Raw genomic sequence first — 21,905 nt, forward strand, 5'->3', positions numbered from 1 at the left:
GCTAGACTAAATTACTATCTGTAAAACGAATACAAAACCAATATTCAGGAAATAATGAATGAACCATTAACAGGGAACTTGCAGAATAAATTATACAGTGCTAAACAAAGTGAGAGAAACTCAAAATAGCCCTATCTTGATTTTCTTTGGTATTAGATGGGACAGAGCCAACTCTTACAGGTTTTCTTCAACTGTTACCCATTAAGAATTTCTGGAACCCTGCCATAAATTTGCATCCCTTAAAGTCCTCCCTATTTTTTCATAAGAAATCATTAGATCATGATTGCTAAACTTTGAATATGTTGACAGACATTCAGGATAATCTTTTTCCCACTACAGAATAAGTTTTTGATGCACAATGACAGCACCAACAGTAGGTGGATACAAGGTAGTCTGCACTATGCTATGAGGACCCAGATTGTGGGGGCGATATGCTGACTCTGTAAACTGCTTAGAGAGGGCTGAAAGCCCTATGAAGCGGTATATAAGTCTAACTGCTATTGCTATTGCTATGATGCAGCTAACATAAGAATAGAATTATAGCAGCTATGAGCAACTGCACAAATTGCTGTATTGTCCTTTCTCCTGGAAGTCTCACAGTGAAGTTGCAGGGTAGGATGACGGGCTGACACTAGAAACTACCCACAGACTAAACCAACTTTATGCTTACTCTGCTGAAAGGAAAAGCAGCCAGATGGCTATGCACTTATTGACGACAATGATATATTACCAGATAATTATAAGAACTTCATGCAAAGATTTAGAATGTATTTTGCTGATTCACCAAGAAGGAAACAGTGAGATTCACAAGTTACAGTAAGAAAATCACTAAATTCATGAGTACATATTTAATTTCCAGCTGTGCATTAGAATGGTCTTGCCCTGACTAATCACTTTTGAAGAAGGACTTTCTAATAAACTGAAGGATGAACTATTAAGACAAAGCAGAGAGTATAATTTTGAATAAGTGCATTAACACTGCATGTTAATTGATAAGTGATAATCTATTAATATTACTAATAAATCCATATAACATAAATTCATTTTTGTGCTTTGTGCCATAATTTCAGTAGAGGCTTCCAATTAGCATTAGTTAATCAATGTCTTTTCTCTAATCAGGCCTGTCATTTTCATCATTTCAACTAATTCCATCAATTTTGGTAATTAGTCTTCTATTGTAGATATTAATGGATCTGTCCACCATTGAACATATAAGAACTTCACTGCTGTTAACATATCTAAAAACATAATACCATGCTAATTTTCCAAATTTTTATCCATAAACCCATTTTCAATGCATTGTCAACCTGAAGAGGCCATTTTTATTTTTCTGCTTCAGTGCTGACACATACTGCAGCTCAGGGATAGGGAGGGAGCAATAGAGATAGCTGGAGTGCTGTAGCCAAAACGAAATGCTTTCCCTTGGGAACCAAGGACATTCCCTTGTTCACAAGGAGGAGACTGAGGTCATCTAGCAACTGGACTGTATACTGATTGGGCCATGTGACTGACGGTTTAGGACAGTGTTGGTGAACCTTTTTGGTGCCAAGTGCCGAAACAGGAGCGCCAGAAACTGGAAGACCAGTTGAGCTTCCAGTCACCTGGTCTTCCAATTACTGGCACACATGTGTGTGTGTGAAGACCAGCCAGGTGCAAGCATGTTCTGGCGCGCTGGAACCAAAACCTCAACTTCCTGGCATGTGCATGCACAGCAGGGAGCTGCTCTTCCAGTTTCCGGTTCTTCTGCGTGCACAAAGACCAGCTAGCCAATGCATGGGAACTTTTAGAGTCATTTTTCACAGATCTGTGCCAATATGATATTTCCAAAAAAGCTATTCCTTGAGGACTTCACTTGCCTCGTAGGTTTGCTTGACATGGGATCATTATTTGAAATCCTGACACACATACTTGAAGTCCATTTAAACTTTTTTGTGGTCTTTCTGGTTATATCTTCTGAACATATTATAAAAATTCTCTTTAAGATTGTAAGATAATATGAATTTTAACCACTTAGTTCAGATGTTTTCCCATTGCTTCATTTGCATATTATATCCCCAAATTGCATCTTATCATACAATCTTCAAATTGTTTATCTTCTATTTTGAATCTCAGGATTTTATACATTTTAGTAATAAGATGTTAAACATCAGCATAGAACTCAATTTCAAATGCAGTTTTATTATGTTGAAAACTAAATTTATTTAAATAAATCCCAAGTTAGATTCAAGCACTGAATCCAAATCTGTCCATACTGATTTGGCTATACTACATAAAAAGGATACTAATGAGAGATGCACAAACATTGATGATTCTTTGGGTATATCACCTCTGGGCTGCAAAAATCTAGGAAACAACTAGATAGCAATTGATGATTACAAATTATCTGCATTTCATTGCTCCTATCTAGTGGATTTTTGGATTTTTACAGCTCATATTTAAAGGTTTAGTCTTTTCTGAAGGAGTAGCTTGCAGTGAAACTATCGTTTAGAAAGCAACCAATGGCTCAATAGTTATTTAGCATAAAAAACAATCTTACAAAGATTGTAAGATTAAAAATGTGTGGTGATTTTCAATACTAGAACTTAACATAGCAATCTCAGTACAATTAACATGAACTCTTCTCATCTTCTTTAAAAATTATTTATAAGTTAAGCATTTTTATGCAGAGGTAAGATATTGAACATCACTAAACTCTCATTATGCCACTGAATTGTCAAGGCAAGATCAATTGTCTTCCATCAATCTGAAAGATTTCTTTGAAGTCCATATAAGGGTACCATACAAATGATACTTTAATTAAAGAATTGTAATGATCCAGGTAGCAAAGTGAATGCCTTAAAAGTGTATCAACTTCTTGAAACAAGTGTCATGTTTTAGTAGCTGCAGAAAATAAATATGTGGCATCATTTATAAAGCACTGGCTAATCCTTCCGAGGTGGGTGAAATGAGGACCCAGACTGTGGGGGCAAGTTGCTGACTCAATTTGCTAAAAAAAAATTGTAAACCGCTTAGAGAGGGCTGAAAGCCCTATGAAGCGGTATATAAGTCTAATAAATAAATAAATAAATAAATAAATAAATAAATAAATAAATAAAATAATATTCTGACTCCTTCATTTTTGGCAATGTGGCTCCCAATAAGTTATTCAAACTATATTTGTGACTCCTTCAAAATTCATTTTATTATATCAAACCTGCACCGACTAAAGCACATGTGCAGTTTTAAGAAATTGTGAAGTGCATTACAAATTTATAATCTTTGTCAGGCATTACTAAACAATTAGTAACATTTTATGAATTCAAAATTATTATTTTTTTATTCATGATATGTACAGCATTTGACAAACTTCAGAAAAAAATATTTTATTAATCAATTTATCAATGATGTAATGGAGGACTTGTTTCCTAGTGATATTATGCTTTTTCAACTTAAGAATAGTTAACATTTGTAACGGCACAACGTTTAGCCCTACTCAAATCCTTTTAAGAAAACAAAATGCCCGAAGTACATTGAACATGTATTGATTCTTTAGGAAACAAAAGAATCATTTTTTTTTCAAAGCAGCTTCCAATGGTAAGAATAATGGTAACATATCCAAAATTTCGTATAAAAGTGAATGTGATAATAGTGCTCTAGAAACACATAAAATATAAACAGCACTAGAAACTATTTTCTTTTAATATTTAATATCATAAAACCAGCAGTATTCACACTATGAATCTATTCATGCATACCTGTGTTTATTGTAATAGATTAGCTATCTAGCATTAAACCATTGTCGTAGCAGGTGGCAGAACCTAATCCACCTGATTTCAAAAAGATAAAGTATGTACTTAGTCCTTGGATAGGAAACAAAGATCCAGGGCTGTAGGCTAAACTAGAAAGTAAAGAGAAAGGAAACAAAGATACTAAAGAAGGCAATTACCGTTTCTATATTATTACTGAGAAAAAACAGGGATATGTTCAGCTATAAGAAGTCAAACTTGACTCAATGTAAGCTCAAACCAGGGACGTGCAGTCAGGGGAGGCAGGGCCTCACCACTGTCATGATGAAAAGAAAAGAAAAATTAAAAGGAAAAAGGCAGAGGTAATTGCTGACAGAGTCACAATGGATGACTCTGCTTAGTGATTAACTGCAGGGGGAGGCAAGATAACCACGTGCCTTCTTTAGACTATTGTTATGATCACTTGAACAGAGTTAAACAAGTATTAAAAGGCGAAAAATTCCTTATGCAAAGGAGGCACGTGGTTCTCGCACCTCCTGCTCTGGGAGCAGCAGGTCTTGCCTTTTGCTTTTTACATTTTTTTACATTTTCATCATGGCAGACGAGAGGAGAGTTGAAATCCTCTATGACACAGCTGGAAAAGGTATGTGGGTCGGACGGAGGGAGGGGGGAGTAATTCAAAATTATTGTAATTTAATTTGTAAGTGATTTTTTTATTGTGAGTAATTTGTGTGTATGTGTGTGCATGCGCGCGTGTATTTCTTCACTTCACTCAAACAAACTCTCTCTCAATTTGAGAGAGAGTTTGTTTGAGAAGAGAGGAAAGTGGCAGAGGCAGGGAGGGCAGCTTGTTTGAGAAGAGAGGGACAGCCCGCCAGCAGAGGCGGGTCTTTTACCAGCCTCTGCTGGTGGGCTGGCACTTTCTTTCTTTTTCAAGGCCCCTTACACCCACATCCAGCCTGCAGCCTCGCCACGCCGGGGGAGGAATGAGACCCCGTTGTCCCACAGAGCCTGCTGCCGCTTGAGCGGGGAGAACAAGGAGGAAAAGAACGGTGAAGTGTTGTGCCGGCCAGCCGGCCAGGCAGGGAGTAAGTCGGGTAGGGGGTGGGTGGGCTTTGGGGCCCTGCTGCGCTGCTTGGAAGACTGATCACCAAGGGTGGGAGGGAGGATTGTGGCGCTCTGCTTGTCCTACATAGTGAGGTTATAAAAGAGGTTTGCGCACTGGCAGACCGGCAAGGACTTGGGGGCGGGGGGAGCGCTCATCTTTCCCATCCAAGCCCCACAGACATCATCAACCCCCGGCCGGGCGGGGAGACCCTTTGCCTGTGGTTCGCCTTGACGCAGAGGGGAGTGGCAAAGCAAGAAGGCAAGAGCGCTCCCCATCAGTCGAAGCAGGCAGGCAGCACAGAGGGGATGCTCCGGAGCATTGCCCCTGCCTGGCTGGCTGGCTGACTGGCTGCCTCCCGCTCCCACCGCCTGTCACTTTATCCAAAACCAGCTGTTCATTGCAGCCTGACTTGCTATTCGTGCTTGCAGATCCGGGGCAACGACCACTTGGAAGACTGATCACCAAGGGTGAGAGGGAGGATCATGGCGCCCTGCTTGTCCTACATAGCAAGATTGTTGTAAAAGAGGTTTGCGCACTGGCAGACCGGCAAGGACTTGGGGGCAGGGGGAGCATGTACCTTTCCCATCCGAGCCCCGTAGACATCATCAACCCCCAGCCAGGCTCTGGGGAGCTGAGCGGGATCCCCCCAGGAGAATCTTTGCCCACGGTGCGCCTTGATGCAGAGGGGAACGGCAAGGCAAGAAGGCAAGGCACTCTCCAGCAGTCGAAGCAGGCAGGCGGGGTGGAGGGGGCGCTCCGGAGCATCGCCCGTGCCTGGCTGGCTGGCTGTCTCCCACTACCGCTGCCTGTCACTTCCCCTGCTTTGCGCCACCCCCCCCCCAGCAATCCAGCTCCGGGTCAGCGCCATCCCTGCCCAACAGGGCTCCGCGATCACAGCCAGGCAGGCAAGCAGCAGCAGCCAGGCAGACGGAGCACAGTGCTTGAGCCACCTGATGGACGGGTGAGCCAACTCCGGAGTCTTCCTCTTCTTCTTCCCCTCTCCTCCTCCTCTTCCTCCAGCTCTGCGGTCCCCTCTGCATTCCTGCATCCCCTCCGTGCCTCTCACGACCTACGCATGGGCTCCCCAGGCCACCCCCGACCCTGCTCCATTCCTTCCCGGGGCCTGCAGGGTTTCCCCACAAAGCTTCCAGGGAAAGCTTTCTTGAAAGCGGTCAAAAGCCGCCCTGCCGCCCCAGCGCTAGAGGCAAAAGCCGCCTCTATGTCAGACATAGTGTCAGGGCGGCAGGGCAGCTTTTGCCTGCTTGCCTCACTAGCCATTAACCTCACCGCACGTCACTGGCTCAAACAGCACCAATAAGTGAACAGAAATTCTACACTAAACTTACCAGTGTGTCTTAGTATTGCTTTTATTCATTTGATTGATTTCTTATAGTCAGGAACTTGAAGTAGTATACAGCTCCCTCTTCCTACCTGTGAGGTGACTGGGCTAAAAGCAGCCAGTGATCTGCCATAGTGAAGGGTAGACTAAACCAGGATCCTCCTACTTCTAAATTCTAAAGCTTAACTGCTACATCACACTCTCTCCCTTCTGATCTTTAAACAGAATGGTAAACAATGTAACATCCCAAATAAATTTAATCAAGTAAATATTTATACATCCAGTGGTCAGTTGGGAAATAAGAGGTGGTGTTAGATAGCTCTGGGGAAAATATGTAATTTTGGAGTCTAGTGGAGGGAGGGGAGACCAAAGGAAGCTGAAGGAGCTGGGAGGGCATGTGAATTGATAGTGATTTCATAATGACTTTATCAAAGTCATTGACCATGAGTGATCAACCACACTGATCACACCTTGATGATCACCACAGATAGGACAAAAATAGGAGAAAGTTTTGGTGGTACAGTTTCAGGAGTGAATATAAATGCCAAAGCACTTCGGAGCAGGGTGATAGACAATGCATGAAAGCATTCTAATGTGGCATTAAACACATGCTGGGAATGTGCTTAGATCGGAGACTGACAGCAAGATGAAAATGAGGATATATTTAGGATTCATGTACAAGCATAGTGAAGAGCAGGAAATCAGAAAATATGAATGGAGTTGCTAAGAAGAATATGCGTGTGTTGTACTAGCAACACACTTGCATTGCTAAGAACCAAGAAACAGACATAAAAGGGAGATCTTTTCCTAAAGAGGTACAACTAGTAGGACCAAGAAGAAGGACCTTCTCTGTGGTGGTCTGTTCCTGTGGAACATCATGCCTGCAGAAATAAGGTTGGCACCTGCTATGACACTCTTTCACAAGGCCGTGCTTTATCTGGTATTATATTCTTGCAAGTGTTTTTATTTTACAATTCAGTCCATTCTGAAACTTTTTATAGTTCATATTTAATGGAAAGTCACCTAGAGGATATAGAAATCTGGGTCTTCTTTCTTCTTTGGGTCTTTGTCCTGTGGTTTGATTTGTGCACAATGCTAACCTACAGGAAGATTAAGACTCTATTCTAATCTAAATACAAGCATATAATACAATTGTTTAGTTATTATATGTAAACCAAGCCATTTCGTTAGTTTTTAAAAAAAGGAGCAGGAACAACTCAAAAAGTACTCAAGACAAAGAATAATAGGCATAAAATCTGTGAAAGCACAGCAGTAGTTTCTTTACTTTATGATCCGTTGCATTGTCCAGACATTCTTTGATGAAGTCTAGTATCAGCAAGCAATGGGATTAATGAAATCAGGCCATCTACTTCAGAATAGCAACAGAATATTATTAGTGTAAGAAAAATAGCATAACTGAATTTCCCTGCACAGTTTCAGAACCTGGTTATTTGAACTACAAGTCATATGATTACATGACCAAGGCTAAGCATGTAAACTAATTAAATTAAGTAGAACTTACCACATTGTCCAAGTTTCAGTACCTTTAGTACTTGGAAACAATACAATATCCTTCAAGTATGAAACATCTTTTATTTAATTTTAAAAAGCATTGATCTTTTAAAGCTATGAAACTGAAAGAGGAAATTGACCAAAAAGAGTAAAATAGAATAATATATGGATTTCAATGCAACCTTTTAAAAAAGAAGACAAGGTTGAGAGAAAATCTCTTTTGATAAATCAAAGTTTTAAATCTGAATATGAATTATTTTTCATGTTTGCTCCTTTTCTAATATCATTTCAATAAGCATGCAACATAACTTTAGAATTATATATAACAGCTAAATATATTAGATTACAAACAAGTTCTCTGTAAGCATCATCTGCTGTGTCTGCTTTTACTTTGCAGCAGGAAACAATGTCCATCTCAGCAGAAATAATTTGAGGGTCCTAAATGACCGCTAAAAAACAACAACATAGTTTTAATGAAGTAAAAGAATTGATAGGCTTAACTTTGAAAAGAGAATGAGAGCAAACGAAATCTTTGCTGAGGAAAGTCAATAGTGATTATATAAAAGGAAACTGTCACTAAATAATTAAAGTTCCTTAGAGCATGTCACCAATGTGTAGACAAAAAAAAAGCAAACTATAGCACATTTTCCTTGTAAAAAAGCCTGAGGAGTTTCCTGAAAAAGCTCAATGCCTATGTACAAATGAAGAACATAAAGAACACTTACAATAGATTATTTCAATATACAAAATAATTTCATCAGTTTTTAGCACCAAACATAGCAGAAAACAACCATTGTGTTTATGCCAGGTTTCATAGATTTCATACAAAGTTTATTGACAAAAGTTGAATACAAAACATGTCATTTGAGAAACTAATATACCAATAATACTCTATTATGCAAGGTACAAAACAAAGAGATTACTAGTAATAATCTGTATGAGGTTTATATATGAATATTTTACCAAAATTCCATGATATGAAGAGGAGAAAGGAAATAAATTGAGAAGCTACACAGGCAATCCCTAATAGCAGAGGACACGCATAACTGACAAGTCTGAATGCTGTCCCTTTTCTTTATGGGTTTGCAGACCTGTTAGTACTATCAGTACTAACCATCAGTACTAAAATCATACAAATCAGGGGTGGGTTCTGGCAGAGACTACTGCCAGCATGTTCAGGGATATGGCACGCACCCGCGCTTGATGTGTGCTGTCCGTGCATGTGCAGTACAACTAAAATTGCTCTGGGCATGCGCAGAAGCAAAAAACAAGATGGCGTTACCTATGGCGCTGCCGGGAGAACTGGTTCGGGGATGTGGCAGGCGTGGATCATTGCCTGTTCCAGCGACCCAGGCCACCAAGTTAATACTGGTTCAGCCGAACCGGGCTGAACCAGTAGAAACCCGCCACTGATACAAATGTCTTCTTTTTAGACTTTCCTATGGCAGCAGCAACATGGAAAAAATATAATTAATAAATATGTAACTTGTCTTCCAGAGCACATAAACCGAAAGAGATAAAGCCAAAAATAATACCTGCAGAATCAAAGTAAAATTAAGGTGACCTATAATTGGTATAGCAAAAAAAGAAAATTACAGTTACAATAGTCTCAATAACAAAGGTGTTTTAAACATCATTGTTCCAATAACAGGGCAGTATAGCACATTGATCTTCTGGATCATCTAGAAGCATAAAGGTCCTTAATCATCCCTTTTACTTCTTAAAACAGTCACATCTTTTCTTGGGATTATACAGCAGAGCTTTGAAATAATGTTGGATGAGAAGAAATAATGAATTGGCTAACGTACGGATAGGCTACAAATACCCAGTCAACGCCCACACATGAATTAAGCCATATGAATATCTATGCCGATGAATAGAATATATTCTATATAAAATTTATACAATTGTTTTATACTATTCTATTAGGTGTTTGTTTGCAATGTTCAAGATCTATTCTTTATTTGCAGAAGTCCAAAGAAGAAAACAATAGCTATATATCAAATATATTAGCTTTCATTCACTACCTTTTAGCAACTAAAATTAAAATGGTTCCAGTTATAGATTTTCCAGACTCTTTAGTATATCAGACTGAACACATCAAATTAAATTTATTCAAGATTAAAGTCATGACATAATATTGAACAAAATCTTATTTGAAATTAACTAGAAAGTCGTTAAATTAAATATGCTTGCTTCCTTTCCATGCATTACAAATTTTTCTTCTCAAGAAATCCTTCATTCTGATGCCACATGATACCTGCTCTAGCAGGCTTCTTACATACTCCATTCTCATTTACTTATCACACTATTATTCCAAAAATGATAACTGCTAAAATACAGGCATCATGTTTTCTCTATCACACATAATGCATTAATTCCTTCCCTTCAGAATTATGTGCCTTGTTTCATTTATTTCACAACATAGAACAGTTGCAGGATTGCTTATGATACTGTACTTTAATTAGAAATATAAAAATATTTCTGTTAAATGTCAAATGCTAAAATTGCTTCCTTGTATCACTAGACAGCAGGGTATAACTGTTATTTACTGTCAATTCTTATAATGCATTCTTTCAGACTCAGAAATTCAACTGCTGAATCATTGTCTTACTATATATCATTTCTTCATGGCTCCAATCAAGGTTTCCCCTGCCCTTTTTTACAGATTGAAAAAAACATTTAAAATGAATGAAAATGCTTGCATGCCAAGCAGCTTGAAAGGAAGCTTCTCTCGTCCATGTATGGAGATCCTGATCATGTCTGGCCTGCAAGTGCTTTCTCTAAATGAGTAACTTAGTTTAGCCTTTAATCTTAATCAGAATCATTCTAACATGTGTTTCTGCATCAGTGTCAAAAGTATGTATCTTGGATGTTACTTTTGTATTTCAAGGGCCAGCGCAGCATTGTTCTCTCGATCTTACTAAGATTTCATATATGAGTTATAGATAGATTGCCTAATTGACATAAAACTTAACATCCTGCAAAAAATTTCAACAAATACTGGTTTTTATTCAGTCAAAAATTTACTGTTTTCTTTTCTATAAGCAAGGTCAAATTAATGATATATCCAAGTATCCAATTTTTAGTAGATGGATGGTGCTGCTGAATGTTATAGTTTACTGATACCAATCAAGATGATCATAAATAAATAACATGGATTCCTGTGCTGCATTCATTAACCATGTTCATATTTAAATTCTATTTTTATTTGCCTTAATGTATATCATAAATGTAATAATAATGCATCATCTATACCAAATAATTAGGCTTATTTTAAATTTTACAGCTCTCAGTAGTGTTTAAATACAATAAAGTTAAATATAATGTATCCATACCACAGGATAATTGTTGGTTATGGGGATCAACAGTACGTATGCCCTATATTGCCTGTCAGGCAGCAACAGGTAGTCCTCGACTTACAACCATTCATTTATTGAAGTTCAAAGTTGCAACAAAACTAAAAAAAATGACTTTTCATAATTTCTTGCTCCTATAACCATTGCAGTATCTTTGTGGTCATGTGATCAAAATTCAGATGCTTGGCAACTTTTTTGTTTTTATGACAGTTCCAATGTCATAAAGGGTCGTGACCATTTTTTTCCCAACCTTCTGACAAGCAAAATCAATGGGGGAGGCAGATCCACTTAAGAACCATGTTACTAACTTAACAATTGCAATGATTCACTTAACAACTGTGGCAAGAAAGGTCATGAAATGGGGCAAAAATCATATAACTGTCTTGCTTAGCAACAGAAATTTTGGCTCAATTGTGGTTGTAAGTCAAGGACTGTGCTAATTTAAAATACTAGATGTTCTTTGCATGTTTACCAATTTGTTCTTAAGATGCCTAGTTTGTTATACTGTATTACTAATAGCAGGAATACGAGGATTTTTTGTTTGATATGTCACAGACATAGCTCCTCCATTAGCAAGAGGGATGATCATAACATTCCCTTCATTAGTTACAACTACAATGCAATCTTGGGTGGATTGTGCTATAAAGCATTGAATAAAACAAAGTAAAAGACTCTTCAAAGCCTTCTAAAAACAAAGAAAAGTGAACAAAATGGACTAATATTAGCATTATATTAGTTTCATACATCAAGTATCTTATAACAATGTGTTTTTTAAAGGGGTATTGAGCATAGCAATTATTCATTAGAAGAAAAGTATTATTTAAAAGATGCTATCACTACACTTCTATTTGTTGCTGCCAATTCTTTTATGTAGTATTCTGGTTACAGTTTTCTTAAAGTTATTTTTACTGTTAGTAAACTGAATAAAAATCCAAACACAGTTTTTATATGAGTTACAAAAATATAAATAATTAAATATTTTTAAATTATAACTGCTATTATTTATTTCCTGATACTTACATGCTGGTCTAGTCCTAAAGGATATACTTAAAAATAAAAACTTGAACTAAGCTTAAACTCCAAATGTACAAATACAAATAGAAATGCAGACATTCCAAATTCCTTGCAAAGATTGTATATATAAAATGTCTGCTGTATAGGACCCAAGTTATATTTGTTACAGATAATTTCCAGTCACAAATCAGAAGTATTTATAAATTTGATCCAGGGATGGATTTAGACTACCATGTCCAACAGAAGCCCACGATCTTCATTCTGTCATCCTAACCCATCCCCATAGTCTGTAAATAGTTTTCCAGGCAAAGGTCATTTTTCTAAAAGCAGTAGAGCTAAAAACATCTGCTCTCTAATGAGGTTTCTAAAAATTTAGATATATGTACTGTATGTATAAACAGCCAGACACCTGTTGAGTTTAAACAGAGAAAACAATCCTAATTCAAATGAAGTATAAAAAGATGGGGTAAGATAGATACAACACACACACACACACACAAAGACATTATGGGAGTAGGAAAAGACTGGCATTATTTGAACATGTTTGTACCAGATTAAAGTTGTAAATTGAGCACAGGTTTTAAACCTATATTTAATGTGGAATTAATTCACAAGTTTTCTGATGTATATTAGATGCTTAGAAGAAAGAAAATCAAAATCAAGATAGTTATGTCTGCACTAAAGTCTTGTTCTTATATTCACTAGTTTTATGGACCATTTAAATAATGCAGATCTCTATAAATAGTGCATCATATGTTATACTGCAGAATTTTTAGATCTTGATTCACAGTAATGAATTAGATAATATCAAGACATTCATTAAGTTCTACTTCTGTTTTGGAAAATGAGAATGGTATGTTGCCATTCAAATTCAGTTGCTACAGATATCTTGACTGTCTTCTTTAAAACTCATCTCTAAATAAGATGCTATTCAGCTGTCCCATAAATAGCACTGGCTTCTACCCTATATTTAACTCCAGCAGTATTTCTGAAAAGGACAATAAATCAACTTTTTCTGCAAGCTATCTTGACTTGGTCTACCTATCTGTCTCTTGAAGACATGAATGTTCTCTATACAATTTTGCTGACACAAACTTTGCTCCTATATTTTCCAAGTTTCAAAAAAGTTTGCTTACAATGTAGTTTATGATTAAGTAAAGAAATAATTGGAGTATTTGCCAATTATATAGTACATTTTTAAAACATAAAATTATCCAGTGTAAAAAGTATGTTTATATTTTATACTTGCTGACATACTGTTGCAAACTGTTACACCATTTGTATTTCTCAAAAGAGCTTATTTCAGTCACTATATAGCCGTGTTGGTGAATCTATAGCACGCATGCCCAAAGTGGCACACGGAGCCATGTCACCTGGCACACATGGCGTTGCCCGTTCTTCTTGCAGTTTCTGGCATGCATGCATGCATGATAATCAGCTGGCCTTCATGCATACGGGAGTGCTGGAAACTGGAAGAGCTGGTCTTATGAGCACCTGTGTGCGCATGTGTGCCAGTAACCAGAAGTCTAGCTAGCCGGCACGGATGCGCCCTCCAGAAATCAGAAGTGCATTTTCCAATGCATGCATGCCCCCTGGGGAGTTCCTCTTCCAGGTGGAAGATAAGCATGAGCGCGCCCCTTTTCGGCACTCAGTGCTGAAAAGTTTTGACATCACTGCTATATACAGAGACTGGTATAATGATTTTGTGTATACTCTATACTGAAAACAATTTTACGTCTCCTGAAGCTCAGGACATATATTTTTGTTTTGAGCCTGTGTGTTTTGAACCCAGGCTATTGAAATCTGAAACATACATTAACCAATGCAATTTCAGACACAAATTTATCCTTGTCGCCACTGGCTGGATTTAGCTGAGAACAGAGGGTAATGTTTAAGCGTATAGTAAGAGACTACGAGAACAATTTGGACATAATAAAAACACTGATGCAATCTAGTACCTAAGATAAGAATGAATTTGAAAATATTGGTAAAATTAAAATCAAATGGTTTCAATATAAAAGTTTTCCTGTGTATTTTGTGTTTTATTTATACAATTTAGGTTGAAGTTTTTGAAAGTGAGGATTTTTATAACAGTGCAAAAGTGTAAAATATTAAGATTTGATTAATTCATAAATTAAAAAAATAATGTATTAAGAAGCCTTCAGTCAATCAGAAATATGCATTTTTTTGTTATTATTGTTGCTTGTTGTGTTTTGGAAATGACTTCCTGGCAAACCTTTCTGAAGGCTGAATGTTAATGAGCAGTTAGTATGAACTATCATCCCACTTTATTTTTGCATCAATTTAATAACAAAATTAAGGGACCAAGAGGCTTTTTCAAATTCCCATTGTATTCTATGTTGGAAAACCTGAAACATTTTAAATGTTACCTCCGATGTACACTTGAATGTTCCAGCAGAAGTTCAACTACAATTAACACCTTTTTTCTCAATTTTCCATCTCCCTAAATTAAAGGGTATTTTTGTTCTTTGACCTAAAAGAGAGAACTGCATTATAGTGATGAAAAACCAAAGTGATATTGAGGGGAAAAGTTTCTCTTAGAAAAGGTGTCTTCTCACAAGTAGTTCTCACTTTTCAGATCTGGAGTTCATCCTTCCCTTTTCAGCAACCAGAATAAAAAAGGCAAGTAATGTATGATAACATTGACTTGCAAGGCAGAAATTAACATAAATATGAGAAAAAGCTATACTTAGAGCATATTAAAATATGCATCATATACTGAAAATCAATTTTGACAGTTATACACTGCTAAAATCACTTTTGTATGATTTTTTTTATTATGTCATATCTGCTTAAATATAAATATAAAGCAGTTCTGGTTGTCCGAAGTGGTCTTTCATCCAAATGATTCTGCTCAGTATTCTTGAACAGACAAAATTTATGAGATGCTAATACCCAGCTGGGCAGCACTTTTAACATATTTTATAAATGAAATTGAGTTCATGTAAGCATTAAAGTGGATTTCTTTGCTGGTAACTATCTGATCCATTTCAAGGGTCTTTTTAGGTGCATCCAGGCTGAATTGCTACAGAAATCTACCAAACCAATGTAATGCAAAAATAAAACTCTGTCTAAAGGTCTGCGGAAAGCGGATGGATAGTTGCAGTGTATATGGGAGGAGGGGACTCAACTGGAATATCCATCTTCATAAAATTACACAATTCTCTTCTTCTCCTTTCTATCCTCTTCTAGTTCATTAGTGTTCTTACTATGTATACTGGGCAATTGCTAAAATAATATTTGAATGTTTTTAGTTCTCTAATGTTGTTTTCACTATGAACCAACAATTAATTTTAAAAAATCCATGAAGATTGATCTCTAATCTGATCTATAACAACACAGTCACAAGTCAATATTTTGCTAAGGGGAAAATATATATACATCTAGATTAAATGACATTTGTTTCAATACTAAAGTTACTGTTTTAAAAAATGTAAATCTTAAATTGCACCATGTTTTATAGTTTTACCAGAAAAAAATAAATAAATTTCCAATCAAGTTTGTTACTAAAGCTTATTTTACTAAGTATTTTATGAGGATAGCATTTTCTATGACTACCCTAAGTAAACCCACAAACACAACACAAACATGACCAAGTGCTGTAGTGATTAAGGATCTGGATTAGGAGTTATAGATCTCCCTTGGGCACAGACGCTGGCTGATTGTAAACCAGCAATTTTTTCTCAGCACTAGACCGAGAAGTTGAAAAATACCTGCCTACTAACCACCTCTAGATCAGCATGATAGATAGAAGAAATGTAACCTTTAGTGAAAAGACTTTCATCCTGAAATGGGCTGATTAATGTTGAAGTGTGTATGTGTATTGTATGAATAAATAGCAAAGGCAGACACAAGTTAAAATAATAAACAATAATTATGGAACCCCAAATATTTAAGCCACCTTGGAGGCTGACACATTGTATCAATACAATACAAAGCATCAAGACAGCATTGTATCAGATGTCCTCCATTGTTCAGTGATTTCTAGCAGCTTTCTTACAACATAATTCAAAACAAAGAAGAGAATTCATATCACAAGGTCGCACATCTCTGGCATAAAAATATATAAAAGGTATGTGCAGAAAAAATATTTACAAAAGTGCAGGAACATAAGGGTTAGGAACCAAAAATTTTCTGGAGTCTTTTTTTATATATATACTTCTCAATATCTTTAGCTTTTACGATAGAAGACATAGGTAATGCCTGACTTATAACCATTGATTTAGTGACCATTTCAAAGTTACAACAGCACTGAAAAAGTGACTTACTACTGGTCCTCATAGCATCTTCACAGTCACATGACTTAAATTTTGACACTTGACAACCAGCATATCTTTATTACAACTGCAGTAGTCGTCCAAGGGCTATGTGGTCACCATATGTGAGGGCCCCCCACCCAAGCAAGCTTCTGGAAAGAAAAGTCAAGGGGAAAAACTGGATTCACTTAATGTCCATGACTTAACTACTGCAGTGATTCATTTAACTGAAGAAAAATAGGTTGTAAAAATAGACATAATTTATTTAACAAATTATCTTGCTTAGCAACAGAAATTCTGGTCCCAATTGTGACTGTATGTCAAGGAATACCTATATTGGCATATGAAAATATATTGTTTGATTACAATGCAACACCAAGTAACAACAAATAGAAAATATGCCACATAAAGTGCTATAACTGCTCCCTGTTTACTTTATTAGCAAGATTATTTAGTGTTCAGTACTGATATTCAATGGATTTACAAGTCATGTTAAAAATCCTCTCACAAACCAGCCAAACTTATCAAGCATTGCTTTCTTAAGATTTTTTTTAATGAACAACTATATAAAACTGTTTGCAAACTTTGTTCATTGATGGTAACAATTATGTCTATTAACCTAATGAAATTATTTGAAATATTCCAGGACTAAATACTACTGAATAATTGTTCTAAATATATTATTGATTACAGTACCAAGATCTGTTATCATTTTAATACTCTATTTCGCTGTATTGTCAAATGTAACAACAACATCGATCATAATTTTAGAGAACTTCTACTGCACATTTTACAGTCATTCTAATGTCAATAATGTTTTGCATATAAATTACAGTATAGGACATAAGAAAATGGAGGAGCAGAACACAGATTCTTCTAGCTAATTGTATTATACTGACTGGAATATTTATCATATTATTCAAGATCTTAAATATATATGTCAATTTACAATATAATGTATTATGAACAATCTTTTAAAATAAAAAAAGTTAAGATTACAGTAGATTTTTTGCAGCATTGGCACTATAACTTTAATAGTTTTTCTCAAAACAAAGATACCTACTTAATGCCCATATAAGTGGCATTTCCTATATTTTTAACACTACAGGAAGATTAGATTCAAAAGATAAAATGTGATTTGAGGCACATACAGGCATGTGCATGACATCTAATGGGAGCAAATTAAACCAAATGCATCTCTTTTCAGGAGGGAACATCAACTATGCAGTGTAGCATATTAGCCCAGGAAAAGGTTTACCAGTAGTTTCTTTAAGACATTCCCAATAATAGCTATATGCATGTCCCAAATCATATTACACTCTCAAATCCAGAACTCTGCAGTGTCCTACTACAGAATACCACACATATTTAACCTAAAGGACATATTAAAATACAAGGCAAAAAGATTAATGAGATCTAAAGAAAAACTAGGAGACTGAAGTAGATATATTACAATAATTTAATTTTCTCAACATTTGATACCTTGATTATAAATTTTTTCATATAATAGCACTATTTTATCCATGTATAGAGTTTGATTTTTTTAAAAAATAGGTCGCCTCAGATTTGGAATATTAAATGTGATTATTGTGGTATATTGGTGGAACAATACTGAAATTCACTGTCAAAATGTTCCATTTTTATTTCTTCTCTAAATAATGTGAAGCATTAATCATGGAGCTTGCATTAAGGTTTTAAGGCTTTCTAGCTGCAACTCCCTACGCATAGGTCTTATTTCAGAGGAACTGAAGTCTAATGCCTATTTGTTGTTCATCTAAGGATGCATGATATCTTTTATTACATTAAGACATTTGCTTGTGAAATAATGCATCCTAGTACAAAATTACTCACTTTTCAACTATATACACATACAACAAAAGCAATAGGAGAGAGAGATGATGCTAGCTGCAGAATCTCATATTAATATATCAATATCAAAAAGAACTTTAAAACTTAATTGAATTACCTATATTTTATGAAGTTTTTTTCTAAAAGATCTTTTCTTATCAAATATTGAACACATAAGATTGTTGAAGTCAAAAGATGCACTCTGCAGCCCCCCTGTGGTAAAGCAAAATTTGGAACTCTTGATACAATTCAGATGTACCAGGGGTTAAATTGTTGTAACACTTTTCAAATGCCTATAAACTGAACTCAAGAATTTACCACAGAAACTCAATGGAATGGGGTTTGTTTAAATGAAGAGCTGGATACCCAACAATAACAGTATAGTTCAACATATTCCCACCACTACTGTGGTTTATGCTTAGCTCAAACCATGCAAATTACATAAAGTTTGAGAATAGTAAATCAGACTGACCTTTTAATATCAAATATTTTGGGTTTTAAGTCTACAAAACATTTTTAGGGTTTTTAAAAAAATGTTACCTCTGGATGAACTTTCTTTTCAAAACCCAACAATTTATTTCAAACAAGAAAATAACTTCAAATCAACTGTGCTTTTCCCATTTTTGCTTATCTCAGAACAGATGATGTCCTTCAGTTAGAGATAGTCTTCGACTTGCAACAGTTCTTTTAGTGACCATTCAAAGTTACAATGACACTGAAAAAAGTGACTTATGAGCATTTTTCACTTACAACCATTGCAGTGTTCCCATGGTCACATGATCAAAATTCAGATGCTTGTCAACTGACTCCTATTTATGATGGCTGTAGGATCCCAGGTTCATGTGATCCCTTTTGCAACCTTCTGACAAGCAAAGTCAAAGAGGAAGTCATATTCACTTAACAACCGTATTACTAACTTAACTGCAGTGATTCACTTAAAACTTTGGCAAAAAAAGGTTGTAAAATGGAGCAAAATTCACCTAACTATCTCACTTAGCAACAGAAATTTTAGGCTCAATTGTACTTCATAGCCAAAATGCAAGAAAACTGGAGAAAAGGATGTCAAATAACAGCTATGTATCAAAGCAATTCACAGACATCAAGATGATTTGTAGTTTTCCAAAGCAAATTTGGTAGTATTAAAAACAGAAAGCATAATGCATAACATCCAAATAAATCTATGAATAGTGCCATCATCATCCTATAGGGAATACATATTTCATCATATAGGGAATACAAGAACTCTCCAGGGATTATCCAAAGAGCTTTATGCTGAAGAAACTATGACTCTTTTCTCAACCCAATATATTCTAACGAATGGCTTTCTTTTAAAGGAAAAGGTATCAAAATTTCCACAAAATGTCTCAAGGGGCTTTACCCTGAATTAGAAACAATGAAGCACCAAAGTGTTCTGTAACTGAGCAATCCCTGCAAATAAATAAATGCATTTATTTGCTAGAAAATTTAAACAGACACCAAGAAATATTTTAAACTTCACCTATGCAACAAGTTATATATTTGAACAAAAATCTTCACGTGTTGCTTTCGAGAAAACGCTACAGGTCTTGTAATATTATCCAGTCAATACTGTCTTCGGGATAAATTAACCTCTACAAGGCAAACAACCATTTTACTCCTAGTTTAATTGTTGTCTTCAATCTTCTCACGGCGTAAATTTACAACCACCGGCAGCCAAGTCCTCGGTTTGAAAGGACAAGAATCCAGCATCCCTCGGTGCAGCGGGCTCGAAGGTGATTCGCCTTCCAGATGCTTAATCTTCGCAGGCGCTAAATAGCATCCCAAGCGCGGCGGTGCAGCAAGCATACCTAATTCATCCCTAAAACTCCACCCGCTTCCCTCACGACATCTCAAACTTTCCGGTGACTCTCAAAATCTCCAGGACTGAGGCAGGTGGAGAAAGTCCCTTTTCCCCTTTCTCTGCCCGTCCGGAACACCTCCTCCATCTCCCACAGCATGAAGAATAGCCAGGAATCTCTTTCTCCCAGTTCCAAGGAGCGCGCAGAAGACTCCTTCAAAACAATTTTGGAGGAAAACCGCCAAAACTAGCACGCTTCGTTTAAAACCCCACCACCGGTGCGACATTACACAGCACCGAGAACCCTCAACGCCCGAGCTAGGCAGACACAACAACTCCGCCCCCCACCCTCGCCACCACCACCCCCGGCGCCGCCGCCTTTAGTGACTGGAAGAGTTGTCCCCGCGGCTCTCGCGCAAATGCAAACGAGGCGGCGCCCCTTACACCTGCGTACCTTCCCCTGCTTTTCACCTCCAAAAAAAAAAAAAAACTTCACCTACCTTTGGTGGCGAGGAGACTGCCGACCCCCAAAAAGAGCAGCGCCCACTCTCGGCATTGCTTCATCCTCTCCGCGCGCCCCCAGAGCAACAAGAACGTGCCTTATTTTCGGGGACTATTTTTGCAGCAGCAAGCCGTCCTTTAGAAGCAGCTCGAAGATGCGCTCCCTCAACCCGTTCAAGGCTGGCGACAGCGGAAAGAGCCAAAAAAGCAGCCCGAACAGCTGTGGCGGCGTCTGCAATTATTATGATTACTGCTACTACTGCGGCTGCCGCTGCTGCTCAGTCATTCGCAAGCTGTACTGCCAGGACCGGAGCAGCTCTCTCGCTTTCACCGCGGGACTGCTGCAACGTCACTGGGAGGAGAGGCGTGAATATTCATGAGGAAGGGGAGGCGGGAGGGGAAACAGACGCTCCGCTGGAAGGAAGCTCAGCCAGTCTGTTTCCTTTCGAAGCGCGCGGGAATTGTGCGCGGTCCGCTTTAGGCACGCGTCCCTGTCAGAAGGGGCTTGATTTCTGATTTCTGAAGCTTGTCTCCTGAACGTTGAGAGAGAAAATCAGGGTCAATATTGCTGGTTTTACGCGTCCCTTGGGCATCTTCGCTGCGTACTGCAGCAACGCAAAGATTTGGGGTTTGGTACTTTTAGGAAGCTCCGACACTTTCCAAGCCTAAATAAGGACCACGGAAAACTCTTCTTGCTTCCGAAGTTACGCCTCTGGGGGGCACAGCGTTCAGTCCAGAGCAGTGTTTTCCAACCTTGGCAACTTGAAGATGTCTGGACCCAGAATGCCAATGCTGGCTGGGGAATTCTGAGAGTTAGACATCTTCAAGTTGCCAAGGTTGGAAATCATTGGTCTAGAGTCTCTAGAGTCTGAGAGCCAGATTCTCTTGGCCAGTCAGAGAAAATGGTGTGGGATAGTAACCAGAGCCAGTGGCCCAGTCTTCGTCAGAAATTGGTAACACCATTGGTCAACCCTAATCTAGCTTCAAGCACATACCAGTATATAGTTTTGACTTGGAGAAAAGAAAGGACAAGCTCTGTCCTTGATGTAAAGAATACATTTTCCCATTATTGGTTGTATCCTGCATTATCACACTTTAAAGATTATGGATATTCTTCCTGGAAAAGGCTGGATTTGCAAGCTGATCAACATTTCAGTGAAGAATTAAAGAATACGATCATCAAATTGCATATGATACAAAGACAATCAAGATTCAGGATAATTTTGACAAGCTGGGACATTGGGCAAAAGCTTTCAACATGGACAAAAGTCCTTATTTCTTATTAGGAATAATCTGAGGCAAGGGTATAGGATGGGGAGTAATACATTCAAAAAAGATTTGGATGTCTTGGTCGATCACAAACCGAGCAAAAGTCAACAATGTTGCATAGCTATTAAAAAATGCAA

General features: G+C 37.3%; 1 protein-coding gene across 1 annotated transcript in view; it reads right to left on the reverse strand.

Moving 5' to 3' along the window:
• The window catches only part of CLSTN2 (calsyntenin 2), a 250,215-nt gene extending 229,422 nt beyond the window's left edge, over nucleotides 1-20,793 (reverse strand). Inside the window, exon 1 of the mRNA XM_087725500.1 lies at nucleotides 20,499-20,793. Coding sequence (XP_087581626.1) covers nucleotides 20,499-20,562 — 64 coding nt within the window. The 5' untranslated portion in view covers nucleotides 20,563-20,793. The remainder of the gene's footprint in view (nucleotides 1-20,498) is intronic.
• Nucleotides 20,794-21,905: the final 1,112 nt, after the last annotated feature.

The sequence above is a fragment of the Thamnophis sirtalis genome, unplaced genomic scaffold (assembly GCF_051295495.1).
Source record: "Thamnophis sirtalis isolate CommonGarterSnake01/CBP01778 unplaced genomic scaffold, rThaSir2_p1.2 scaffold_11, whole genome shotgun sequence".
In the NCBI taxonomy this organism is placed as follows: Eukaryota; Metazoa; Chordata; class Lepidosauria; order Squamata; family Natricidae; genus Thamnophis; species Thamnophis sirtalis.